This window comes from Lynx rufus, unplaced genomic scaffold, assembly GCF_022079265.1.
Source record: "Lynx rufus isolate CCGP_SWC_20201006 ecotype Redwood Valley unplaced genomic scaffold, mLynRuf1.p SCAF_24, whole genome shotgun sequence".
Classification (NCBI taxonomy): Eukaryota; Metazoa; Chordata; class Mammalia; order Carnivora; family Felidae; genus Lynx; species Lynx rufus.
This window is the reverse complement of record NW_025814839.1, coordinates 13,640,234-13,665,063: the sequence shown is the minus strand read 5'-3', so window position 1 is coordinate 13,665,063 and position 24,830 is coordinate 13,640,234. Positions and strand designations below refer to the sequence as shown.

The 24,830-nt window shown below is 49.7% G+C and overlaps 1 protein-coding gene across 1 annotated transcript in view; it reads right to left on the bottom strand.

Moving 5' to 3' along the window:
• The window catches only part of CABIN1 (calcineurin binding protein 1), a 154,584-nt gene that overhangs the window by 78,864 nt on the left and 50,890 nt on the right, over positions 1–24,830 (bottom strand). The window contains exons 20-26 of the mRNA XM_047088073.1: positions 19,727–19,888; positions 18,760–18,966; positions 18,394–18,539; positions 14,826–15,087; positions 8,283–8,543; positions 4,751–4,902; positions 2,863–3,041 (exon numbers count right to left, since the gene is read on the bottom strand). Coding sequence (XP_046944029.1) covers positions 2,863–3,041; positions 4,751–4,902; positions 8,283–8,543; positions 14,826–15,087; positions 18,394–18,539; positions 18,760–18,966; positions 19,727–19,888 — 1,369 coding nt within the window. The remainder of the gene's footprint in view (positions 1–2,862; positions 3,042–4,750; positions 4,903–8,282; positions 8,544–14,825; positions 15,088–18,393; positions 18,540–18,759; positions 18,967–19,726; positions 19,889–24,830) is intronic.

The window sequence follows — 24,830 nt, the reverse complement described above, 5'->3', positions numbered from 1 at the left end:
GTTGAGTTACCTACATAAAATCTGGAGCTATTTTTCTAAATCTCTTCTAAAAATTTACAGCAAATAAGAATTGACTCTAGCTGATTTTTTATTTTGAAGCTCAGGTATACAAAAGTAGAAGGGCAGCTCAAAGGTAGGGTATCCTAACCATACCTTAGGGAAGTCCTGATGCCTGGCTCCCTGTCTAGCTGATAACAAGTTAGCCTCTGACAGGCTCCAGGATACAGGAGACTTGGGCCCAGAAACCCAAAGGCCCAGCCCTGCTCAGAGGCCGCTACTTCGAAGGACACTGCCTGTCCCTCTTCCAAAGCCACACAACTGGCCTGAGAGAGACAGGGTGCAAACTGAGGATGACAGGTCCCAGACGCGGGCTCCTCCTGCTATGCAGTGCTACATGGCCCTTTGTGCCAGCTCTGATGACCTGGGGATGTCTGCGTCTAGGATGTGGTTACACTGTGCAAGCACCTTCCTTTAATACTCATGAGAAAAACGTTACTCCTGTTCACCAGGTGAAGAAACCGGCTCAGAGTCAAGTCCCTTACCCAAGGTGGCCACGCAAGGTAGCAGTGAGGCTGGGACTGAAATGCAGATCTCCCTGACTCCAACTTCCCTGTCTTACCTTGAGCGGGTCCCTGAACTGCTTCTCTTCGTGTGCACCAGGGCTAGAAGCACCCATCAGCCTTCCTGTAGAAGGGCTCAGTTATGGCCTGGAGTGAGCACTAATGCCCTGTCCTCCCACAACAGGAGAGCCATGGCTGGTCTCAGGCTGAAGAGTTGTGTGGAAAGTGTGGGGCCACACGTTCTCCTCCCAGGGCTAGCAGGCCAGCCTGGCTGGGTCACAGGAGGCAGCAGAGGTGGGCAGTGCAGGCCTTGAGGCCACCAGCCTGACACCAGCAATCTGCTGCTTCCGCCAGAGCCAGGGCCTTTCCCTATGAGCTAGTGTAACAGCTGAATGGGCCACTTTAACATTCTAAGATAGGGCCCAAATATTTTCCTGTTGCAGACACTGCTTTCTTTCTGAGGTGAGGAGGGCAAGAGTTCTGAAAGCACCATGCAGCCGGGCCCGTGCAGAGCACAGCATGGCCAGTGCAGGGCTTCCTAGCACTTTGGGCTGGGACTGGGCAAAGGTGGGCCATGGTTCCACATTGTTGACAGAAATCACTTTTAAAAAAGTATTTTTTTTTCAATCATTAAAAAAATGCACAACCACTGAAACTATATTTGAGCCTATCTGAATGGCTCCCTCTGCAAACTCCCAGAGCAAATAACCATTATGTTGGCATTCAAGCCATGTCACCCCAGTGCCCGTCCCCAGCACTCTGCTTCCCTGCAGCTCCATGTGCACATGTGCGCACCAACATGGGACAGCTGGGCAGCGGTGCCAGGCAGCATCATGGTCCCTTTCTGCCTCCTTTCCTCTTTGCTTCTGGGGTGTGCCCACACCAGGGGAGCTACCTGCAGCTCTGTGCACTCATAGGGCCAAGCACAGTTCCTGCTAGCCAAGCTCAGCTCGAACCTGCAATGCTGGGAGAGGTGCCGGCCACAGGCCTGTGGACAGCAATGAGAGGCGTTCCTCTCTCACAAAAGCTGGCATGATGCTAAATCTTCACAGGAGTACCTGGCAGAAACTAATTTGCAGAGCAAGGATTGATATCCAGTGTGTTTTCTCAATATTTTCAAGAGTAAAAGGTTGGGAACAGGGTAGTTTTCCTGTTGAACCCGAGTTAAGTAAGACGGGGAGGGACCTGGCTTCAGGCCATGTGCAGGACTGAATCCGCCCTCTGGGGCACAGGGAGGTGATGGAGCCACGCAGCAGCAGGCATTCAGATGCGCTCAGATCAGCAACCTCTCTCTCCACACCCTCCCTGTACCCTTCTCACAGGCCAAGCAGAATCCAGGAGGGGGCACTGCCAGTCTCCTCTCCTCTCCTATCTCCAAATCCTGGCCCAGAGGGGGCGGTGGGGCGCTGCCCATCTTCCTTCAGCACTTCTCTAAACCTGCTCTCACACTCTTCTCACCCACAACATCTTACACTCCAGGAACCCATGCGATGGGCAAGGGGTGTCCCATGCCCGGGGGAAGGTAGGGCAAGGCCCGCTTCCCCACAGCCTGATGCGATCAGCGGCGTGTGAGCGAGGGCCTGCTTGTCTGTTGGCATTGTCATTGCTTCCCCAGGGTTCCACCTTAACGCCCTCTCAATCCACCAATTTGGTTCATTCCAGCAAATACTTTATCACAGCTTATCACTGTAAAGGTGAGGAGAACATGAAAAAATCAAGCTACGAGGTCAGCATGCGAGCCTCCTAATGTTAGTAAGAAATGTGGTTCAAGGGTCGCCACCTGCCATATCCCGTGTGGGATGGCCTCGTATGCGGTCCCAGCGGACTCCACCACCCCGTCTGCACTCCCAGGGGTGACAGACTCAGCACCAGTCACAGTCCTCCCACGGCTATCAGAGGATGTGCTGTAATAAGGCAGGCACAATGCCAGAGCCACTGGACTGATTGCACGGAGGCCACTCCAAGCAGCCTGCAGACCCCAACAGCTAGTCCACGGTCTTTCCTGACACATCCCCATTCCTGAGGTGGGAAGATGCAGGCTCATAGCTGTGAGATACCTTAGCCTTCCCTGCCCCTTCCCAGCCCCCAGGTGGGCCAGCTGGCAGGTGGCGACCCTGAGCATGTTTTGGAAGCACAGAATCACCGTGAGGCCATGAGGTTAATGAACAGCCGCAACATTGCCCGTGTCACCCCAGACCCAGCACCCCCCCTCACCAAAACAAAGCGAATCATCACCCGAAGCACCCTCCCCCTTGATTGGCGTGCCGCCCTGGGCTGGCAGTAGGGAGAACAGGGACTGTACCGTCCGGCGTCGCCTGCTGGTGGGGTTTTTTACATTTGACGTAATCGTGGTCAATCGGAGTAGCTGTGTAAGGTGGGGATGTCAGACCTGGGCCAGAGGAGGAGGGGAGGGAGGCTCCGGGGCCCGGCAGTGTCCCAGCTGAAGAGTGGGAGTCCTCATCCACCAGGCAGGCCTTCTCTCTGTGGGAAGATGGTTGGGGTGCAGGTCAGAATCTCCACATCCCACTGGAATGGGACATGTGCTGGTCTGAGACAATCCTTCCTGACTGCTGAACCCCACACCATCTTCACGGGCCTCCTCTGCCCTTCCTAGGGCCCACTGCTCCCACACACCTCAGGTGACCTGCTCCTCTGGCTGGTGTCTCTTCAGCTGCTGAAGAAACTGCCCCCATGGCATCCCCTTGGGCTCCAGCCCCGAAAGGCCACCGCCCAGCCATCTCAGGCCCCAGGGAGACTACAGGGGAGCTGACAAGCCCTTCCTCGGAAGCACCCACCCCACACCCTTCCACACCAAGTCAGCACCCTTCCATGTGATGCCTGAGGCTTGGTAGATTTAATTCTCGGTAAGATGCAGACAGAGGAAACATCTGGATTTACTGCAAGCTCTCATGTGTACAAGGATATCTACTGTTGAACAAAAAAGTCAGAAACACCTGAAATGTTCCATCGAAATAGCTATAGAAAACATGATACACCCATGCTATGGAATAACATGTAGCAGAGACTATGGGTAGCCACTAGAAAGAATGGAGTGAATGGGGTACCATCTCTATGGTTTTGGTCCCAGCCCCTTTCTCAGGGGAATGTAAACTCGAGAATAACACCTTCAGTAGTTTGTTTTTATAAAATAAAAGAAACCCTACAATTGTACATGTAAATGTAAGTGTACATAAATGCACAGCTAATTGTTTGAGAAAATACATGAATAATGGTTAATTCTGGGGAGGAAAGGGGATTTGTCAAATTTTAGCCTATATGTTCATATATTGCCAAAATTTTCCACAACTAGAATATATCCATGTATTATTTGTATAATTAAAAAAATTTTTTAAAAGAGTTATGATCAATAAAAGAGAACATCATTGTACCTTGGGGGCCCTTTGCGACTAAAAAATGCACATCTATAATTTCTAGGGCACACTGTATCCACCTGGGTGACCTGTCACATGCATGCCCATCTCTCCTATAAGACAATGGGCCTCAAGGTCAGAGCCTGGGCACAGGTCTCTCTGGCACTGGGCTGAGCCCTGCACAGTGCCCAGCCAGGCAGGGAGGGGCACAGAGATGAGGCAAGCTGAGCTGAAGCTCCGAGATGTGGACACCAGGGTAAAAGAAGTCTGGGCCACAATCAAGGGAAGGCCCAAGGGTCCTCTCCACCCAGTGAGGGGACCATACCAGGGCCCTAGCATCCTCATGCTCTCTGGAACTATAGGAAGAGTCCACGCCTCTGATGCCCTTTCCTGTTTCTTGGGAGAACAGGCAGCAGACAGGTCCTCACAAGGCCCCCACTCTTGGTATAGGCCCTGGAAAAGGACCCAGGAGTAAGAGTCTGCAACATGAAAACTGCTTTCCTACAGTGTTCTGCATAGGACAGAGCTGTGCCCTAGTGGCGATGGGGAGGAGCTGGCTTCTCCTTAGGGCCTGCCCCTGAGGATGGGGTGGCCCCGGGCATGGCCCCAGCGTGAGGTGATATGGGATTGCACACTCAGCCTCTCCTTCTCAGATTCAACAGAAATACCTTAGTCCAGCAACCAGGAGTCTCCAGATGAGTTCCAGAGACTCAGTGAGCTCCGGTTTACTCAGCAGTAACCCCCCGAATGCCACCTTGCTGTAAATGAGCCATCAGGGTACACATGGGATAAGCTGCTAGGTGAAGAGGTGCTACTCACTTCTCTGAAGCTTTGGGCGTGTTCTTCTCCTCGCCCCTGGCAAAGGGTCCTTCTGCAGCCTCCTTCATGAAGTTGACCAGGACCTCTGCACTGACCCCAGAGTCGGGCTTCCCCAGGAGCTTCAAGATGGAAGCGTGGAGCCGGAAGTACACCTAGGAGAATCATACTTGGGTGTGAGCAGCCTTCCCAGTTGCTTAGGTCCGTTCCACAGGCCAATCAGCCACACTGGAAAAGGGCCACTGACCAAGGAGACAGGCCACCACACACTGCCTTTTTTCATTCGCTTTTAAACCAGCCAACCCATAACTCATTCAAAGCAAGCTCTGACAGTTAAAATGGACACAAACTCTCAGTATTCTAGCTTAAATGTTTAGCCAGTGATGCAGGCAAGTGGTGGTAAGATAATGAGAATAACAACCCTCACCTCTGCTCAGTGGGCATCTCCTCCCACCACAGCCCCTGCCACCTACTGTGTGCCCCTCTCCTGGCGCCCATACAAAGTGAGTCTCCACACCTGTCTCCCACCACACTCCGGACTCCTGAGTGAGAACAGTTGATTTCTGAGGTGCAGAGCAGTTGATTTCTGTCTGTGTGCCTGCACCTGGGCAAGCTGGGTGCTGTAGGCCTAGAGAAGCTTGCCCAGGAGGTACAGGGTGAGGGGAAGAAGGCACGCCGCATCATTCAGGGCCCTGTGCTTTTCTTCACTTCCTTAAGTTCTCACCACAATCCTCCACTTACAAATGTCTGAGGTAAGATGCCCAAATCCCCACAACCAGGAAAGGCCAGGGCCACGTTAAACTCTGGTCCGCCCTGCCCTCTACTGCTCCCAAGTAAATGCCACATCAGACACAGACACCTCTACAGGTCACTTGGCCTGACTTTCGCATCCACCTGTGGGTGCAGTGTGAGCTCCCGCCTGTGGCACAGACTCCCACAGGTGGCACAAGGAGTGTTACGAAGGCTGGGAAACCCTGTGGCTGCAGGCCCTGATTAACCAGCCTCTCTCACGCAGAGGTGGTTCTCAAGAGAGGCTGCCAAGGACCATGCAGGTGAGATTGCCAGGGGGTATGGCCCAGGCAGCATTCTCAAGAGGGCATCCTGGACAGAGGGGCCCACACCCAGAGCCTCTCCACCGCTAGCCCGCCTGTGGCCCCAAGTAATTAACCCGAGCAACTCCGTTTTTAGGCATAGAAAACCTCTGGGCACACACACATGCCCAGGTGGCCCTGCCGGAAGAGCACAAAGTATTCAATTGGCAAAGTTTAACCAAGTGGCAGGTTCAGTATTTTGAATCCGGGCTCAACAGCAGAGGTGAGTTTTCACCAGGGCAGGGTTAAAGTCTTAAGAGAAATGTCACTTTTAAAGTAAGATATCCACAGGTTGCAGCTGAATGCCTGTTCTCCTGAGAGCCAGCATGGTGTTCTGGGCCTCAGTTCCTTACCTGTTAAGTCCCTGGACCCCACGGGCACACCATCCTGCCTGCTCATTGGTTCTATGAGGCAGCAGCAGAAGCCAAAAGTCAAAGAAACACCGTGGAAGAAAAACACAGTTGTCGTTTTCCTGAGGGCTGGGCTACCTCCCGCACACGGGTTGGGTGCTGCACGAGGGCCCTGGGTGCAGGGGATCTGGCCCCAACCGCCCTTCTCTTCTGCTGCTGAATAACTTAGGGCAAGTCACACTAGTCCTCTAGGTCTCAGCCTTCTCAGCCCAAGTGGAAAGCATGAAAGAGCTGTAGTGGGAAGGACGTGGGGCTTGGGGCTGGGAATGACGGCAACCAGGAAGCTGCTGAAGACGTGCTCAGTACGAAAGTGAACTACACTTTATCATGAACCCTATGAAGATGGTCCCTGAAAAGCTGCTGTCAACCACTCAGCAGGCATCATTTTTCAAAGGCAAATTTTTAAAAATGAGACTTTTCTGCTTGTTCACACAAGCAAATATTGGAAAGAGAATACTAACATGGTTGAGGGAAAACAGACATGCTAATTGATCAGTATAACCTTTCAGGGCCACAGGACACTGTGGATGCAACACTAAATCACCCTTGAAAATCCCCCATAAGTGCTCCCTGATATGCATGCAAGAGCAGGCCCTGCCTGTACCCTGTTGAAGAAGAAGTGGAAGAGAAGTGCACCCTGCATTGGGCTCCACACTGACAGTGCGGGGCCTGCTTGGGATTCTCTCTCTCCCCCTCTCTCGCTCTGCCCTTCCTCTATGCACTCTCACTCTCCTGCTCTCTCTCTCTCTCAAAATAAATAAATAAACTTAAAAAAAAATGCCAGTTGCAAAACGGTATGAAAATGTTACTACGTATCTATATGTCAATAGGGGAAAAATCTAGAAAGATAAATACATGCCCAGACTGTTAATAGGGATTATTGGGTTAAGAGGATAGGATCACTGGGGACTTTAGCTTTTTATTTTAAACACTCCTGAAGGTTTGACAGGCACCTGGGTGGCTCGGTTGGTTGAGTGTCCAACTTCGGCTAAGGTCATAATCTCATGATCATGGTTCATGAGCTTGAGCCCTATGTTGGCTTTGTGTTGATGGCGTGGAACCTGCTTTGGATTTTCTGTCTCTCTCTCTCTCTCTCTGCCCCTCCCCAGCTCTCTCTCTCTCTCTCTCTAAAAAAATAAATATTAAAAAAAATTTTTTTTAATTTAAACACTTTCGAACGTTTGATTCTTATATATATTTTAACCATGAATGTGTGTTAATTTTATAATCAGAAAAAAAGTATATAAAGGCAGACAAGGCATAATAAACAAGCAGATTCTACCCCAAACTCCAAGAAGCTTGCTGGGCACATGGGACTGGCAGGCACTGGGCACGCAGCCTCAGAAAGGGCAAAGCTAAAGTGCTCTGGAAGCAGCAAGTCCTGGGCCAGGCCAAGTATATCTGGATCCTCACCCGTGTGCTTAGTTTCCTCCCTACAAAATGTGCTGGCTGCAGCCTCCCAGCCTGCCTCACAGGACTGCCCTGAGCATCGGGGAGAGTGTGGAGTTGTGTGTTCCAGATATCGTAAAAGCAAATCTGAGCTGTAAACAACTGCTCTTCTCTTGAGGAGCAGCGCAAGACCCAAGTCTGGGGTCAAGAAAACAGGCTACTCCCTTGGCCCTGTCCTGCCAAGCTGGGTGCTCTGGGCATACCCTATGGCCTCGCCAGGGACAAGGGCACCTAGCCTTCTCCTGCCACCCTGCAATGTGGATGCCCTGGGCACTGGGAGATGCTGTGCTGCACTGTTGTCATCACTGAGTCAGGTTCTTGGAACCTACATGTGCTAAGGAAGAAAGATGATTTTCTTCTGGGAGATACAAATAAGACACTCCTCTCCCAGAAAGGATAGTAAGCACTCCTTAAAAGAGAGAGGAAAGGCCGCTTTAATTTAATTGCACACAAAGCTGCTGAACACAGAGAAGTTTCCAGCGGGTTGCATGGGAGTCACTGGGACCTCATGCCCCATCCCCAGGGAGACAGAGAGACTGGCCCACCCCTGCCCTGCTTCCCTGCCCTCGGCCAGCACAGTGTCACCTCCAGGGCCTCCATGGCCAACTCAGGTGGGTTGTGGTAGTGGATCTTCTTGGGGTAGCGGGCAGCCTCTTCGTGCAAGTAGTGGCCAGCCTGTCTGTAGTGCAGCAGGTAAACAGCGGGAGGCTGCTGCTGCTTCTCGGCGACCTTGCCCAGCATGTAGTGGATGAGCCACTCTTCCTCATCACCGTCGCCCTCACAGCGGGCCGCCGACGTGAAACAGTGCCTGGCTGTCTCCAGCATGCTGTCGCGCCGGCCCTCCATCTGGAATGAGACCACGAGACGAGGCTGGGCTTAGCCCACGGTCTGAACCTGCACAAGATCATGCCTTATCCCATAGGGAAGCCCTGCTGCCTTCCTTGCGAAATTTATCATCCTGTCAACGACCCTGAGACACAGAAGTGTTATCACCATTTCATAGCTGAGGACAGTGTGGAGAGGCCTAGGGACGCCCCCCGCCCCCCACACCAAAGTACACATCAAGTAAGGCACAGAGCTGGACTGAAACCAGGTCACCTCATGTCAACTCCAGTGTCCTTTCTTTTATTTCCCCCCAGCCCACCCTGAAGGACACAGTTTAGGAGATTATGAAGTACCTACTGACCCCCTTCTCAAGGTCCCAACTACAACCCTCACTGTGGCTGCAGTGAGGGCCTGTGCCTGGGAAGGGGAGACAGCATCAGGCTGGGGCTGCCAGGAAAGCCAGGCCAACAGCGGCCGAGAACACCGAGAGCCAGTGCCAATGTTCTGAGATGAGCCCCCTCACCTACACGCGGTGAGCACTTTTCTCACCTGCTCACTAGGGTGGGCAAGCAGAGCTAGACACGATGTACACCCCCAACACCTAGCAACACAGCACTGAAGAGGATGTGCACCCCTGGGGTACCATGGGACTTCCCACCCTGACCTCTGCACCCTTCCGGAAGGACCTTACAAAAGGGTAGATTCCTAAGCCCCACCCAAGACCCACTGCCTTGGAGCTGTGCCTCCAGCCACCCTCTCACACACCAAAAGGTGGAAACAGCTAGGACAGAAGATCAACCTCTAAGATGCTTTCCAATTTTTTCTAGTCCCTGTATGAGGGCTATGGGCCAGCACCTAGGTGTCACTGACGTGAGATGTCAGCCATCAAGTATGTGCATCCCTTCATCCCAGAACTCCTGGGCTAGGAGCTGGAAGAAACCCTGACTGTGTGGGGCCACAGGGGCAGCTGTTCCCAGCACCACAGCTCTCTGGGCCCTCATCTCCATGGCTCTCGCTCAGAGGCAGGGAGGCTGCGACCTCTTCTAGTCTCATCTCGGGGACCAGAGGAAGGGAGAGGCTGCAGGCACCAGGCTCTGCCTGCAGCCTGTGAGAGCAGTACCCATGCCCCACTGCAGCAATAGCCCTGGGGCCAACACAAAGCAGACTGGTGCTACCCCAGTGCTCTGCAACACTTCCTGGGAAAGAAAATTACCACCTAGGGATGCCTGGGTACCTCAGTTGGTTAAGTGTTCAACTCTTGGTTTTGGCTCAGGTCACGATCTCACAGTTCATGAGTTTGAGCCCCATATAAGGCTTTGTGTTGACAGCGTGGAGCCTGCTTGGGACTCTTTTCTCCTCCTCTCTCTCTCTCTCTCTGCCCTTCCCCAGCTTGCTCTGTCTCTCTCAAAATAAATAAATAAGCTTAAAAAAAAAAAAAAAGAAAAGAAAGAAAATTACCGCCTAAGAATCATGAGACCATCAACGGGGGGGCACCTGGGTGGCTCAGTCAGTTGAGCATCTGACTCTTGATTTCGGCTCAGGCCATGATCCCAGGTCATGAGATCAAGCCCCGCATAGGGCTCCACACTGAGCATGGAGTCTGCTTAAGATTCTCTCTCTCTCTCTCTCTCTCTCTCTCTCTCCCCCCCTCTGCCCCTCTCCCATGCTAGCACTCTTTCTCTCTAAAAATAAATAAAATGAAAAAGAAAAGAGACCATCAATGAGTGAGATATGATAGAAAGAACCACAGTGTAGGACCAGAACACAGCACAAGCCAAGTGGCTCCATCATACCCCTCCAAAATTAGATTCTGTAGCAGATCTAAGTATAAGGCAAACACTTCAGTGGAGTCTTGTTATGACTGCTCTGTAACTACGTGGCCTTAACCAAGTCACTAGCCTTCTGCCCACCCAGCTCTGCCACTGAAGGTCATACAGCCACCTACTGAGACAGGAAGGGCAACTGTGAAGAGCCCCATCTAAACTGACACCTAGCACCACATAGATCCCCACCAGGAGGCCAACACCCTCCCTGCCCCACATAAAGCACATGCTACCAGAGTTCCTGTCTTTTGTAGCTGTGCCAGTCAGAACACTTCAGACAGAACAGGAGGGATGGCCACTGAGGATCCAGCATGTTCCAGAGCTCTGCCAGACACCCTCACACCTCCTCTCCATCCAAGAGCGAGACGTGCACCCTCTGCTGTGGCACCTCATTCACCCCATGGCCAGGGTCCCTGGCCCAGGGCCAGCCCATAAGAGGGACTAAGGAGATATCAGTTCATACAATACTGCCATACACGAGGAATGGTCAGCCCAATTACAACCAAAACCACAGCAGAAACATCAAGTTCCTCCCTCAGGACACACAGAAGGTTCTGGCTCCAAAGCCACTGCCCTTGCCTGAGAATGGACTATAAGGGAAAGCACTGGTTTTCCTAAAACAGACACCTTTGGCAAGTTTGCAGGCAGAAGCTGAAGAACACAGCAGTTTATATAGCTATTAACACATGCCCTACGGCTCATCTGATCAGACACAAGAAACCCAAACATAGCTCTAGCAACCAAGGAAGGGGCTGTGTCCCCATGACATACTTCATAGTAGGAAACTGCCTTGCCAGCGATGGAAAAAAAACCAGGAGGCATAGGGCAGCGCTGCGAGGCAGTGTTCACCCTGGACAACAATGCAAAACCTCCTTCCTTCCCTGTCTGCTGAGACACCTGCATGCCTAGTGGATTTCCATCTCTCCTGCCACCACCTTACATTCTGGGAAGATGGCCTGGCAGCCCAGTTTCAGGCCCTGCGATACCTGGGCCAATGGCTTCGACTGGATCCGAATGGAGTTCAACCACAGAGGCTGTGAGCTATGCAGGAGAAAGAACAAGCAAAGGGAAGAGGTGTGCAGGGAGTCAACCTGTGTCTCCTGTCTGTCGCCCACTCTCTGCCCTTCCTGCCCCTTCCTAGGGGAGCCACAAGTTCCCTCCTCTAGGGGAGTTCTACAAATGAAACCCTCAAGTGCCAATGGCAGAAAAGGAATTCTGACTTCTCCTCATATTTACTTCCTGGAAAACCTCTATTCTGCTAAATCCCACTGGGCATCACTGATGGAGGATTAGAGACAGAATCCCAAGGTCCGTGCTCCACCCACCCCAGTGAGTCCCAGTAGAGGATAATAGTCGGTGCTCCTCGTACTGCCAGGATCCATTTCCCAGCCTGCTCAGCCCTGCGGCCACTGCAGTAATAACAGAAGGGAGGGAGGGGCCCTTGCGCAGGGCAGTCACCAAGAAATAGGGCTGCATGGCATGGGAAGAGCTCAACATGGTGCTGAGTGAAAAGGAAGCTCGATGCCATACACAGCATGACAGCATTTAGGCTAGAGGAAAGAACAGATAAATCATGGCATTCTTTCTAGGAGTACATGTATACATAAATAACCGTATTTTTTTTTTTTTAAGTCTGGAAAGATAAACTGTAGGTTGCTCTGAAGCAGGAGTGAAATGAGGGGGTGGGACAAAAAGGTTTTAGCTTTGTCTTTACTGTTGCCAATTGTTTTAAAGAAGGTGTTTCTTCGTATAATTGAAGAGGGGTTTCTATAAGTGTTAAACAAGGGTCATGCTGCTCTTCTCTCCCCCGTTTTCTTCCAGGGTTTGGCCCAGTCACAGAACCCGACACCTGTCTCTGGTCAGCTGGTTAGCAGGGTCCCTCATGGCCACGCTGCCCTTCCCTCCACCTGTGTCCTCTGCCACTGGTGCCAGGCCTATCCCCTGGATGCTGCATGTAAACCACCCAGGGACCCTGTAAAGTGCAGCTTTTGACTATGAGTCCCTGATGCAGCCTTTTAACAGCTCCCCACCCCCTCCAACCCCCCCAAAAGAGGTTCTGATGCCCAGTCAGGTGTGGAAGCTACTGTCCTTGCTGACCTACTTGAGCAGAGAAAGAGAGGGAAAAACCTTAGGGCCAAGGTGCCCAGAGTCTGGAACCCTGAGACAACTGTCCTGGGCTCAGGGGGCAGTGACACCCAGAGCTCATGGGAAGGAGGTGAGGTCACTGGCATTCCTGAACAGTAGCCCCAGATGGTGCTTCCAGCTTACCCTCGTCAAGTGTGGGTGCTGTGCAGAGACTGGGAAATGTGTGGAAACAGAAGGGTAGCCTTTTTAAGGCTTTCCCAAAGTGTATCGCACAGCACACCGATGTCCAGCAGGACTTTGTGTGAGAAATCTGAGGCCCCCATGGCTGTCGACACAGGGTGACAACAGTCATCACAGCAGGGGAACATTCAGATGAGCCTGTGCTCTTATAGCACATCCACCCAGCATTTTCACTAAGGTCCATCCCTGCCAGCTCACTTCATTAGTTTTGTAGTCTGTCTCTTGCTGATTTTCACATCAAGTCTGATGGTATAATGCACACCTATTGCAAAGTTAAACTGCAAATTTTGCAAAAGAGGTGGGACTTTGCAAAAGATGCGGGATTTCATGAAGCTGATGAAAGTAATGTGGGCAAAGCCTTTGCACATGAGCACCAGGCACAATTAACATGGATGACAACTGCCCAAAGGGAGGACTGCTGGTCAAGGAAGAGACCGCAACACACGCTTCTAAGGCACAAAGATGTCACAGAATCCTGGGAGAGGGAAATAGCTCTCAAGTATTTCTGCAAAAGTAGCTGTCGAAATTTAGGCTGCCAAGGTGAAGGAGCGTCATAGCGTGCTATCATAAACTATTAGAAAATTAACCTCCCCTCAAACCAACCAAACTCAATCATTCTTGGTTCGTTTGAAGAATTAATACATCCTTGTGATCACCAAAGCCCTAGTAACATAAGACTTAGGAGTTATTTTCATTATTATTTAATTACTAAGATAAAGTCCCAATCACACCTTTACCAGGGTAACTGAGCCCCACCGTAAGTGGATTCACACTGTGACCCTTTGCTAGTGCTGACAGCAGCCCCTCCCCTTCTTCTCTGTGCTGTTGGGTAGGGATGTCACCCACATACAAAAGGGGTGACATTTATGTCATTATTACATTCCCATTTATGCTTTTTAAGTTTACTTATTTATTTTGAGAGAGAGAGGGAGAGAGAGAATAACCAGGGGAGGGACAGAGAGAGAGGGGGACAGAGGATCCGAAGCAGGCTCTGAGCTGACAGCAGACAGCCCAATGCAGGGCTTGAACTCACAAACTATGAGATCATGACCTGAGCTGAAGTCGGATGCTCAACCAATTGAGCCACCCAGGCACCCTTCATTTATGCTTTTCCATACCAATTGAATTTTTAACACCAAGGACACCTCACTTTCATATAAAATCAGTAAAAGCAACAAAGAGCTGTTACCTCTTTGAAGTACAAGGCTAGGACTTCCCCTACTTAGCACAATGCTAGGAGGCCAGGGTCACTGTGAGGCCAAGCATTCTGGGAGCCTGCCGCTGAAGAGTGGCAGGTGTCAGAATGGGGGGCTGGGTATGACAACAGAGGTCCACTCTCGAGGACACAGAGGCTATCAGAGGACAGCAGTGGCACAGCTGTAGCTGAAAGCCTCAGTTGAAAACCTTCTCTCACTGGGTTCCCTCAACAACCCAATAGCAGCATGAAGAAGGTCATCATCTCATTTGGGTTTTGACCACATTTGATCACTAGAAGAAACAGGCCCCTTCCACACTCTGCTCTCCTAGGAAACCCTTCTGGATTGTCATCTTACTGCCACACCAGCCTCAAAAATGTCATGTGGCTCCTTCATTTCCAATTCAAGGAGCCAAGGCCCACAGGCCAGACACCCAGCAACCTGCACTAGGGGAGTCCCCTACCAAGATGGACTTCAAAATTCCCAAGAAGTTCCTTTGAAGGGAACAAGGAAGGGGCGCGTTGGTAGCTCAGTCAGTTAAGGTCTGACTCGAACTCAGCTCAGGTCTTGATCTCAGGGCCCCACACGGGGCTCCACACTGGGCATGAAGCCTACTTAAAGAATAAATAAAATGAAGTAAAATAAAAGATGAAGGGAACCGGAAATAGACAGCTACTTCTGGTGGCCAACACCCCTTCCCTGCCTCTCAACTGCTGGAAAACTGATGGCTGACCAGCCAGATCATAAGAACCTGGCCTTGAATTCACCAATGCCAGACTGGGTGTCTAAAGACCAGGGACTAATCTGTCACTGACCACAGTATGGCTTCAGTTTCACGAGAAGGATCATCCATGAGGTCCCAGCATGGTTGTGAGGACAAGTGCAAAAAACAGGACAGAACTTGGCCACCTGAGGGCACTTGGGTGGGATGGCAGCCCTTCTGCAGAGCCCCTCCTCACCTGCTGTACGAGCTCAGGGGGCAGCTCAGCTCTCCACTGCTTCAGCTGGCGCGAGGCAAAGGAGTGCAAGGCATAGGACATGGTGCCATACTCGATCCACAGGGACAGGTTGGAGCTGTCGATCTCCAGGGCCCGCCGGAAACAGTTCAAGACAGGTGTGGCGTGCTTCCAGATGGGACCATCACTCTTCAGCTCATTGGAGTTCAGTTTGTCCTGAATGCGACTGGCCCGGGCCAGGGCCATGCCTGCCCAGGAATCAAACCTGCAGTCATGACAAAAGCACCAGTAAACACACAGCTGCCCTTACAGCACTGCAGACATGGTAGCCTGGGCAAGGCACCCAGGCCCCAGGGGAGTGGTCCCAGGCCATGACCCAGAGCCCAGCTCCACCACTCATAGACTCCATGTTTCTAAGCTATGAAATATGGCTAAGAAAACCCATATCAAGAAAGCTGAGCTGCTGGGACACCACAAGACATGTATTTTAGGTCATTCAGCATCCCACAGGTACTCAGTAAGTGCTCTAAGAGAATCCCCATGGACTCGAGCCCAAATTATGCTAACATGGTGAGCTCTTGGACTCTGCTCCCCTTTGCTTCCCTGCTTGGAGGGGTTACCCAAAGAAGGTCTCTGATAGAAAGGAAAAGGGGTGCTTTACAAGGCATGGCCCATCCAAGGTGACAGGGAGGCTCTCATCCAGCTGCCACCTCACCTAACCCCGCACTGGTAGCACCTGCCATCAACACACTCACTGACCAAAAGCACGGGGCAGCCAAGACCCTGAAAACACTGCCATGTAGTTGCTACATGGTTCTTCCTCTGGGACCTTGACCACATCCTGCCCGTCCACCTCAGTTCCCAGAAGCAATATGGAGAGCAAGGGGACCACAGGATGGCTGAGAGCCTACAGTTCTGAGATCACCTGAAAGAAAGTGGTGGGGAAAATGTAAAAGGCTGTGATGATGACGAAGGCCAAGACAACTTCTGGGCACTTGGGAGAGTGGAATTTCCTGAGTGCAAGTACAGACAACAGAATAGACAGCAATCACATAACAGATGCTACCTTCTACATGCTGACAATTCTTGACCTACTGCTGTACTAACTTTAAAACTGGGCAACTAGCTTTCTGGACTATTTTTGACAGTCCTCCAGGTGTGGTAAGGGCAGAGCAGACTTGTGAAGCTCATACGTGCTTCTGCCGTACTCCAGGCACCCAAAGATGAAAAAGTATGAGCAAAGGAGCAGTAAAGAGGCCTGAAGGCTTAAGTGATGATGGGGGATAGCAAAAATGAAGGCTTCAGCCCCTGTGTGGAGGCCCTGAGTGTACCCTTTCCTCCTCAGGGCTTGGGATCTGGGGCTCTGCTCAGGTCACCCTGGGGGCGGAAGCATAGGGGTAGGTGTCAAGCTCCCCTCCAGATGGTGGGGAACCCTGTCAGGGACTTACCACCAGGGCCAGCTCCTTCCACACTGAGGGTTTCCCCTCTTAATTCCTCCCAGAATGCCTTCAGCAACCCCCTTTGCCCTTGCCTTGAGGGAAGGGACCAAATCACGGTGTGTGCCCATATACCTGCATGAGTACCAAAATGGAAACCACTAACCACAAATAGAAGTGACCAAGAACACAGACACCTCACCACAAAAACTCAAAATGCTTCTCTGTGTGTCACCAAAAACCAAGTCCTGACACGGGTTCTTGATTCTAGCAGAGCAGCGCACAACCCACACTCGGGGAGTGCTGACCCACAAGGACAGCAGGGAGCCCAAGGGCCAGTGATGCCACGAACTCAGGAGGAAGAAGCATCCAGAGCCTGTGCGCTGGGCTGGTACTCACGTAGGGCAGGCCTGCTCCCAGCACTGGGCTCAGAGTTGTTTGGCAGAGGGATGAGCTATATTGGGACCTATTCCCATCTTGCCCCAGAGAATGCCACTCTACGAAACCCCTGGCCAAGGTGGCCCAATCCCAGCTGAGCAAGAGCAGATGGAACGGTGGACGGGTCAAGAAAAGCTGTCGCCAGCATTCTCGCAGACTTGCTCTTCCTGCAGGGACCACCAACAAACACTGTGGCCGGGACACACCACCACACACCCAGCTGTCTGCCATGGGCTTCACCTGTGTCTAGCAGGCTCTGAAAATGTAAAGAAAAGGCCAGCATCCAAACTTCCATCTTAGCCAGCACAGAAGATGAGACTGAGCCCAAGTCTTCCCTGACACCTGCTCGTGAGGGCCAGAATGAAGGAGGGTCAGGACTAGGCCACCAAGTTCCTCCTGGCCCTGGGGCCAGTCCTCACAGGGCACCCCACCTCTACGGCATGGCTGCCAGCAGGCCAAGCCTGACAGATTGACACTCTCTGAACCGGTGCATGTACAAGTTGGAAGGAGGCCCAAATGAGCTGTCACGAACCTTGTCTTGTAACCCAAAGGGCTGCTGGGTGAGAGGTGTCACGCCAGGCTCTCACCTCTCCACAGGCAGGCTGGTCTTATCACCCTCACTTTTCAGACATGGAGGCAGCAGTGCAAAGGAGGTGACTCCTCACTGCCTAGAGCAGGAGCACTCAGCCAGCCTGAGCATGGATCTCCCCTACCAAACTGGTCCACAGTGACCCCAGAGAGGACATCCAGGGCCACCAATACATGGCTCCCTGCCTGAAGGAAATCATACGCTGAGCAACAAGGGGGCTGGGAGAACCTTTCTCACAAGCTACAGAAGTTGTGTAAACTGGTTTCTCTACTCAGATCCCAGCCCCTCTCCCCCGGGCCAGGTGGGTCCTGACAAGATGGAGCTCTGCGTTTTCCCCTGAGGATGGGCAGCCTCTGCGGCCTGGCCCCTGAGTACTTTACCTACAGATACTACTCTGGACCTTCAGATACAAAGCTTATCTCGACCCAAGGCTTACCTCCTAGGTGTGGAGGCCATGAGAAAATGTTCCCTCTCAATCAAATGAATCAGACTTTATGAGCTTAGCAGAGCCCTTTCAGGATGAACAGGCCAACCATTACAATTTAAGAAAAAGCCACCCGGGCTCAGCGGGAAGAAAGCATGAGCCTCACATACAATAGGCTCTCCTACTTTTACTGTCATGACAATTGCTACTGCCAACACTTGCATCAGAGCAAGGAAAGAGAACTCCTAGCTTAAGTATTTCTATTACCTTCCCCTTTCCCCAAAATAAGGAAACAACCATTAGCTAAAGACACATAGTACACATCAGCCCACTTCCCAGGGCCAGGAGCCAGGAAAGGAGGCAGCACTCAACCAGGAGGATGGAACCAGATGGCACCCCGTTGCCCTGCTGGCCTGGATCCAGATGGAAACCTCATACCTTCTCTGAGGCCAGTGCTCATCCCAGGTATCTTCTGGAAGGAAGCCTTCTCCACTGCTCCTCTTTTTATGAAGAACCTGTCTCTTGCCTTTCCTAATAACTGCAGAGTGCTAACCATACTTTCTCATTCCTTTTCCCCTAATCTCTTTGCTATGGCAGGGAAACCCCAACCTGGCCCAGGAAAGGGTTTGCTGAGCTGGGGTCACCCCAACCCTCCCTGCTTGGCCGTATGCCCACGTCACTGACCTGTTGGGGCAGATGCAGATGTCATGCATGTAGAACTTGATAGCCTTAGACTGCTCCTTGTTTTTGAAATGGTAATCAGCCAGGAGGTAGTAGAGCTCATTCACCACCGGAGGGGAGGGGTCGGCCCCTTCTGGAAGGCAGGGCACCTGGCAGGTGAGGGAGCAGGATAAGGGGAGATGGAGTCAGGGTCTCAGATGTGACCAGTAATGCTGCAAACCCAGGACCATTCACATTAGCACAGGACAGACACTAGGCTTCTCATGGACCTGACTTCTGGTATAGAGCAAGGAAAGCAGACAAGGTGCAGAAGCAGCAGTGCCGGAGGGAAAAATGATGGGACACAGCTCCACCATGCTCAGTTCCTACCTCGGCCGAGGTGCCCTCAATGTAGGCAGAGACTTTGTCCAGGTTCAGGGCCGGCCTTTCTGTGCGGGGCACAATGGTGGCGATCCTCTTCAGAAGGTTGGCCAAGTCAGCAGACACAGTGCTGGTCTTGTAGCTGTCAAATTCAGGAAGGGTCTTGGGCTTAAAATACTCAAACATAAACAGAGCGTCCTCCCATATAAGGTCCACCTTGAGAAAAGACAGAAAGCAGATCATACTACAGTCAGGGTAAAGCAGAAAGGGAAAGGTTCTTCCATGGAAATAATGCAGACAAGGTTACAATATGTTAGAGTGTAGAAAAAGTCCCATATACTTTTAAAAATCTGCATACTCACTCTAATTCCCAAACCCAAATGTCTGAAGAGCAGAAAAATGAAGTGGCATAAGCCCGGCCTTTACAAAGACAAATGTTGGAAACTGAGGGCCACACTCTGTTGAGTCCACATGGCTGAGCCAGAGGGTAGGTTCAATCACGAGTGGGCACTGTGGCCAGGCCACTGACCCTCTCCGTGAGCTTCAGCTGCCCCACTGCTTGCTCTGGACCAGGGTGGGTCTGCATTCTACATGGGACCACAGTGGGGGCCCTGCCCAAGGAGCTTACATTCAGGGAATGGAATTGGTAAGAATAAATGACAGTACTGACAAGCCATGAGTGCTTGAAACCCAAACAACAAAAACAAATGAAAACCTCTAAGGAATTATTCATATTATCCGACTGGAAAAGGAAATCCTTTGAAAATTGCCATGCTGCACTTTTGAATGGTCAACATTTACGAAGCTAGTTTTTGCAAGGAAAACCCTTTTCCTATGATCAGACTACATCTGACCATGCTCTCACTCTCCTGGTGCAACTAACCACAAGAGGTGTGTGTCTGATGTCCTCCAGGAGTGCTCACACCCCTGCTTCTCTGAGCCCCACTCCCCTGGGCAGGGGCGGGGACACCCTCACCTGCTGGGCTGAGTGCTCCTCCAGGTACCTGGCCTTGCTCTTCTTGCTAGGGAAGCTGTACAGGCAGTAGAAGCACTGTTCCAAGGCGGTCTCCAGCTCCTCCTTGTAGGGGTGCGTGTCTTCAGAGGTGGATGCAGCAAGTTCCTTCTGGAGAACGCGTACCTGTGGTAGGCAGGAAGAGACGCCTGAGGAGAAGGCGCCAGTTCTCCAGCTTCCCTGGCACAGTGCCAGCTTCCCTGGCACAGTGGAACCCCAGGGAGACCACCACGCTATCAAGTCTGTTAACCTGAGGAGGCCGTGTCTCTTGGGCCTGTTTCCTAAAAGGGCCTGTTACCCCCACAGGAGCCATTCTAGGCCCAGATCTGACAAGTGACCAGAAGGGCATGCTTGCCAAACTGCCTTCCTTCTAGCGCATCCAGTCAGTATCTACCAGCTGCTAGGAGATATTATATGCCCTCTGGTAAGTTCTCTACCCACTTATTTGGCCATTCATTTGCTCCCCAAATATTTACCAAGCACCTCGTTATGTTAGGCACAATGTGACACAGTCTCTGCTTTTAAGAAGCTCAGATGGAGGGGCAGTAAATTAAACAGGTGGTTATAATGCAAATGGTAAATCCCATTAGGACTGAGGGAGTCTCTCTCAGACAAAACATCAATAAGGATTCCAGAGGATGTAAACAACACAGTCAACAAGTGATGCATCTATGAAGATTAGATTCAATGGCTATTGTTATGCCCAACTGTTACCAGATACACATTCTTTTCAAGCATCCATGAGCTTTTTTCCAAAACTAGACAAAAAGCACATCTCAACAAATACTAAAGACAAAATATAATACACACCACATCCTCAGAACATAAGTCAGTAAAATGAGAAATCAGTACATAAAGGTAGCAAATACCACAGATCAAAACATGGCATGCAGCTAAAAATGTACTTGGGGAAAACTTATAACCTTCAGCACTTGTACAAAAAAGAGTGAACACTGCCACTGAGTGGCCATCTAAACACAGTGTAGTTTCAGGTTGATAAGCACATGGCTTTTCCCATAGGCTTCACACATAAACTTATATCTTATATCTTATATAAAAGGAAGAAGTTACTTGAAGGGCACTTTATACACCGGGTCATTCAAACAATTCACCAAATGTCTTTTCACATAAGCTTTTATATGTAAGTTTGTAAACACATCTTAATGCTAGGAAGATGTCACTGAATGACCTTATACCTGATGTTAACCCCATGGCTTTTCCCAATGCTTCTGCACTTAATTTAGAAACATTAATACCTTAATGATAGCAAGATGTGAAAAAAAAAAAAAAAGAGTGAACACTGAAATAAGCTTTCACCGCAATAAGTTAGAAAAAGCACAAAGTAAATCCAAAGAAATGATACAGATGTGTGTATGTTTATTTCCATATTTTTATATTGTGCTATACACTATATAGTTGCATGGGTTTTTAAACTTTACATATAAAATATCACGTAATACATAACCCTTAGCACGTTGCTCTTATTCATTTCACTGAGCTATATTCACATTGATACAAATAAATCTGGTTCATTCATTTGCACTGCTCTAAGCAGTTAAACTAATTAAAATGAATGAATGGACCAGACTTATTTGTGTCAATGTGAATATAGCTCAGTGAACTGAAATGAATCTTATTGTACGGGGATATCAAAATTTCAAACTTTTTAGTATGGAAAATTCCAAACATATATTAAACTAGAAATGATAGTATAGTGAGCCCACATATGGAGCACTGATTAATAAGTCTGATTACTAAGCACTGATTACTAATAAGCACTGATTACTAAGTCTGTGCATAGCCAGTCCCTCACCCAACTGTCCCCAATCCACCCCACATCATTTGGAAACAAATCTTAGACATTACATCACTTTGTCTGTAAATATTTGTTACCATATTTTTTTTTTTTTACCTTTTCTAATGATAGCATTAAGGGTGTTTATCCTTTTTTGTATATGTGTTATAAACAGCATTATGGTTAACATCTACCAACATGCTATTCTTTATATGCATGTGAAAGTTTCTTTTTCTTTAGTGTGGATTCCTATAAAAGGAATTACCAGGTCACAGGGTTTGCACATTTGCAACTTTAAAAACTGTATTTTCAAATTGTTTGCCAAAACAGTTGAACTAATTAATTGTATACTTTAAAAAAAATTTTTTTAATGTTTATTTTTTTGACAGAAAGAGACAAAGCATGAGCAGGGGAGGGGCAGAGAGAGAGGGAGACACAGAATCTGAAGCAGGCTCCAGGCTCTGAGACGTCAGCACAGAGCCTGATGTGGGGCCCGAACTCATGAACTGCAAGACCATGACCTGAGCCGAAGTCTGACACTGAACCAACTGAACCACCCAAGCGCCCCACTAATTTTATACTTCTGATGGCAGGATGGAAATTCCTACACAGCCCCATCAGCCCTAGGTACCACAGACAAATGTTGATGACTGTCTGAAAGGACAAAATGGTATTCCATTGCTTTTAATTCCTTTTTAATAAAGAATTTATGGTTGTTAGTGAGGTTGAGTGTCTTTTCATGTTTATTGGCCTTTAAGGTTTCCTCTCTAGTGATCTGTTCATATAATTTCCTCATTTTTCTCTTGGACTTTTTTCTTTTTCTATGGATTTGTGGAGTTTTTTAAATACCCTGAATTCCAGTCTTTTGTCTGATATGTATGTTTCACCAGTTTCACACACACGTGTGTGTCTGTGTGTGTGTGTGTAGTTCTATCACTATGCTATTTTATGTGGAACTTTGTGTATAGTGTTTGTTTTACAGAATTTTAAAATTTTAATGTCAGATTTATTAGTCCTTTCCTTTATGGTTTATGGGGGTGAGGGAAGGACGGTGAGGAAGAGTATACTATCCTTCCTGTAACTTTTTATTTCTATTAGAAGACAGGATTGAAGCAAATACAGCAGATGGTTAATGTGTACACAATCTGGGTGGTAGTACCAGGACACAGTGTAACAGGGACAGTCTGGAAGTTAGTAAAGGCTCTATAGAAAAGGGGCCATTTGAGTTGAGTGTGGATGAATGGATAAGAATTCAGCAACCTGAATATAACATATGAAAAGAAATACTAACTCAAGAAAAGATGAGATCCAAGAGGATTTCTCCCTCAGAGAATACTTCCACTCCATCCAAGAAGAAAAAAATCCACACAAAAGATCTCCCCATGTCAGTCACAAAGCACTCCCAAGACACAATCCTTTATCTGAAGACCACTAACCTGGGGCAATGGGAAGAGCCAGCAATAAAGTATTCACCTTCGTAACGCCCACAGCACCCAGAATGGTGAATGCTCAGCAACCATTTGTAGATCAATGAATGAATAACTTTATGTTTGTTCATTTATTTATTCAAGAAACATCAACTGGACAGTAATCTATGTCAGCCACTGCTCACGGCTAAAGATCCTTCAGGCAGCAAGACTAAAAAGGTCTCTGATCTCAGGAACACACCAGCTAGCAGAGAGGCACGTGACACAGAAACAAATAGCAGGGCTGCTCAGCAGTCATGAGGACAGAGTGGCAGGACCAGGGAAGACCTCTTTTAGAAGGTGTCCTCTGAGCTGAGACCAACATGGCAGGAAGGAAAGGGCAAGCCAGACATGTAGACCCCGGGACAGAGTATGACAAACAGAGGGCATGAGGTGGTCAGGACCTGAGAAGAGAGAGAGAGCACTCAATAAGCAGAGGCCGAGTCCACAAAAGTGAAGTTGCTGCAGGAGCTGGAAGAAAGTAAAGGCTAGGCCTCGGGTAGGAAAATCAGGAGCTATGAAATGAAACATGGTGGTACTCCTATCACGTCCACTCCCTCAGATTCACTTAGCAGATCCTGGCAGCTAGAATTCATACTCTGCCAAAAAAGATATAGACTAAGGAAAATCCAGAGTATGGTCATCCCATCATCGCCCCTGCTGCCTACCCAGAAGGCACCTCAGCACCACTTCTGTCGGGTACCAGCTTGCAAAGGGGCTGACTCATTCTTGACTCTCCCCCAAGCAGCGTAAGGGGAACTGCTTTGTAGAGGTGACCCTGTGGAAGTAGAACAGTGACCCCACACTCTCTCATTGGAGAGGGAAGGCAGAAAAAGGAAGTTGCCAATTCCTGAGCAGCAATACAGTCTAAGCTTGGCACAATTCTTCCAAAAATGGTCCTGAAGTGTGGCGCTGACCCAGGGTGAGCACCCGGGAGGCCCTCAGAACTCACAGGGTAGAGCAGACACTCAGGCATCTACAGCTGGGGCTCCTGCCAAGTCTCCACCTCCTCAGCACAAGTGCTCTGCAAACTGTCAAGCCCTACACACACATGAGCTCTATACGTATTCTCAGTCTCGTTCATTCATTCAATCCATTACTTATTAAACACCTACTATGGGCTAGATATGCTGTGCTAAGGTACTGGGATCCAGCAGTGAACAAAAGTAACAAAAATCCCTACCTTCAGGGAAGTTACATTTTAATGGAGAAGAGACGCACAATAAACATAACAGATAAATAAATCATATGGCATGCTAGAAGATGGTATGAGCCATGGGGAAAGCACAGGAGGAAGACCAGGACTGGGGAGGCAGGAGCTGCACTTGTAGAGAGGATATGCTCACTGAAAAGGTATACGGCAGAGGTCAGCAAACCTTCTCCTGAAGGGCTATGTAGTAAATATTTTAGGTTTCACATACCACACAGACTGTATCAGAGCTCCTCATCCCTGCCCCTGTATTGCCAAAGCAGCCATAGTTAACATGTAAATGAATGGTTGTGGCTATGTTCCACTAAAACATTTATTAATAGACACTGCTGGGAGCCTGGCTGACTCAGTTGGTTAAGCGTCCGACTTCGGCTCAGGTCATGATCTCACGGTTCGTGAGTTAGAGCCTCGTGTCGGACTCTGCACTGACAGCTCAGAGCCTGGAGCCTGCTTCAGATTCCATGCCTCACTCTCTCTCTCTGCCCCTCCCCAGCTTGTGCTCTCTCTCTCTCAAAAATAAAGACACTAAAGAAAAAAAAATTTTTTTAAACAGACACTGCAGGCTGGGTTAGGTGCCCCTCTCATGCTCTGTAACCT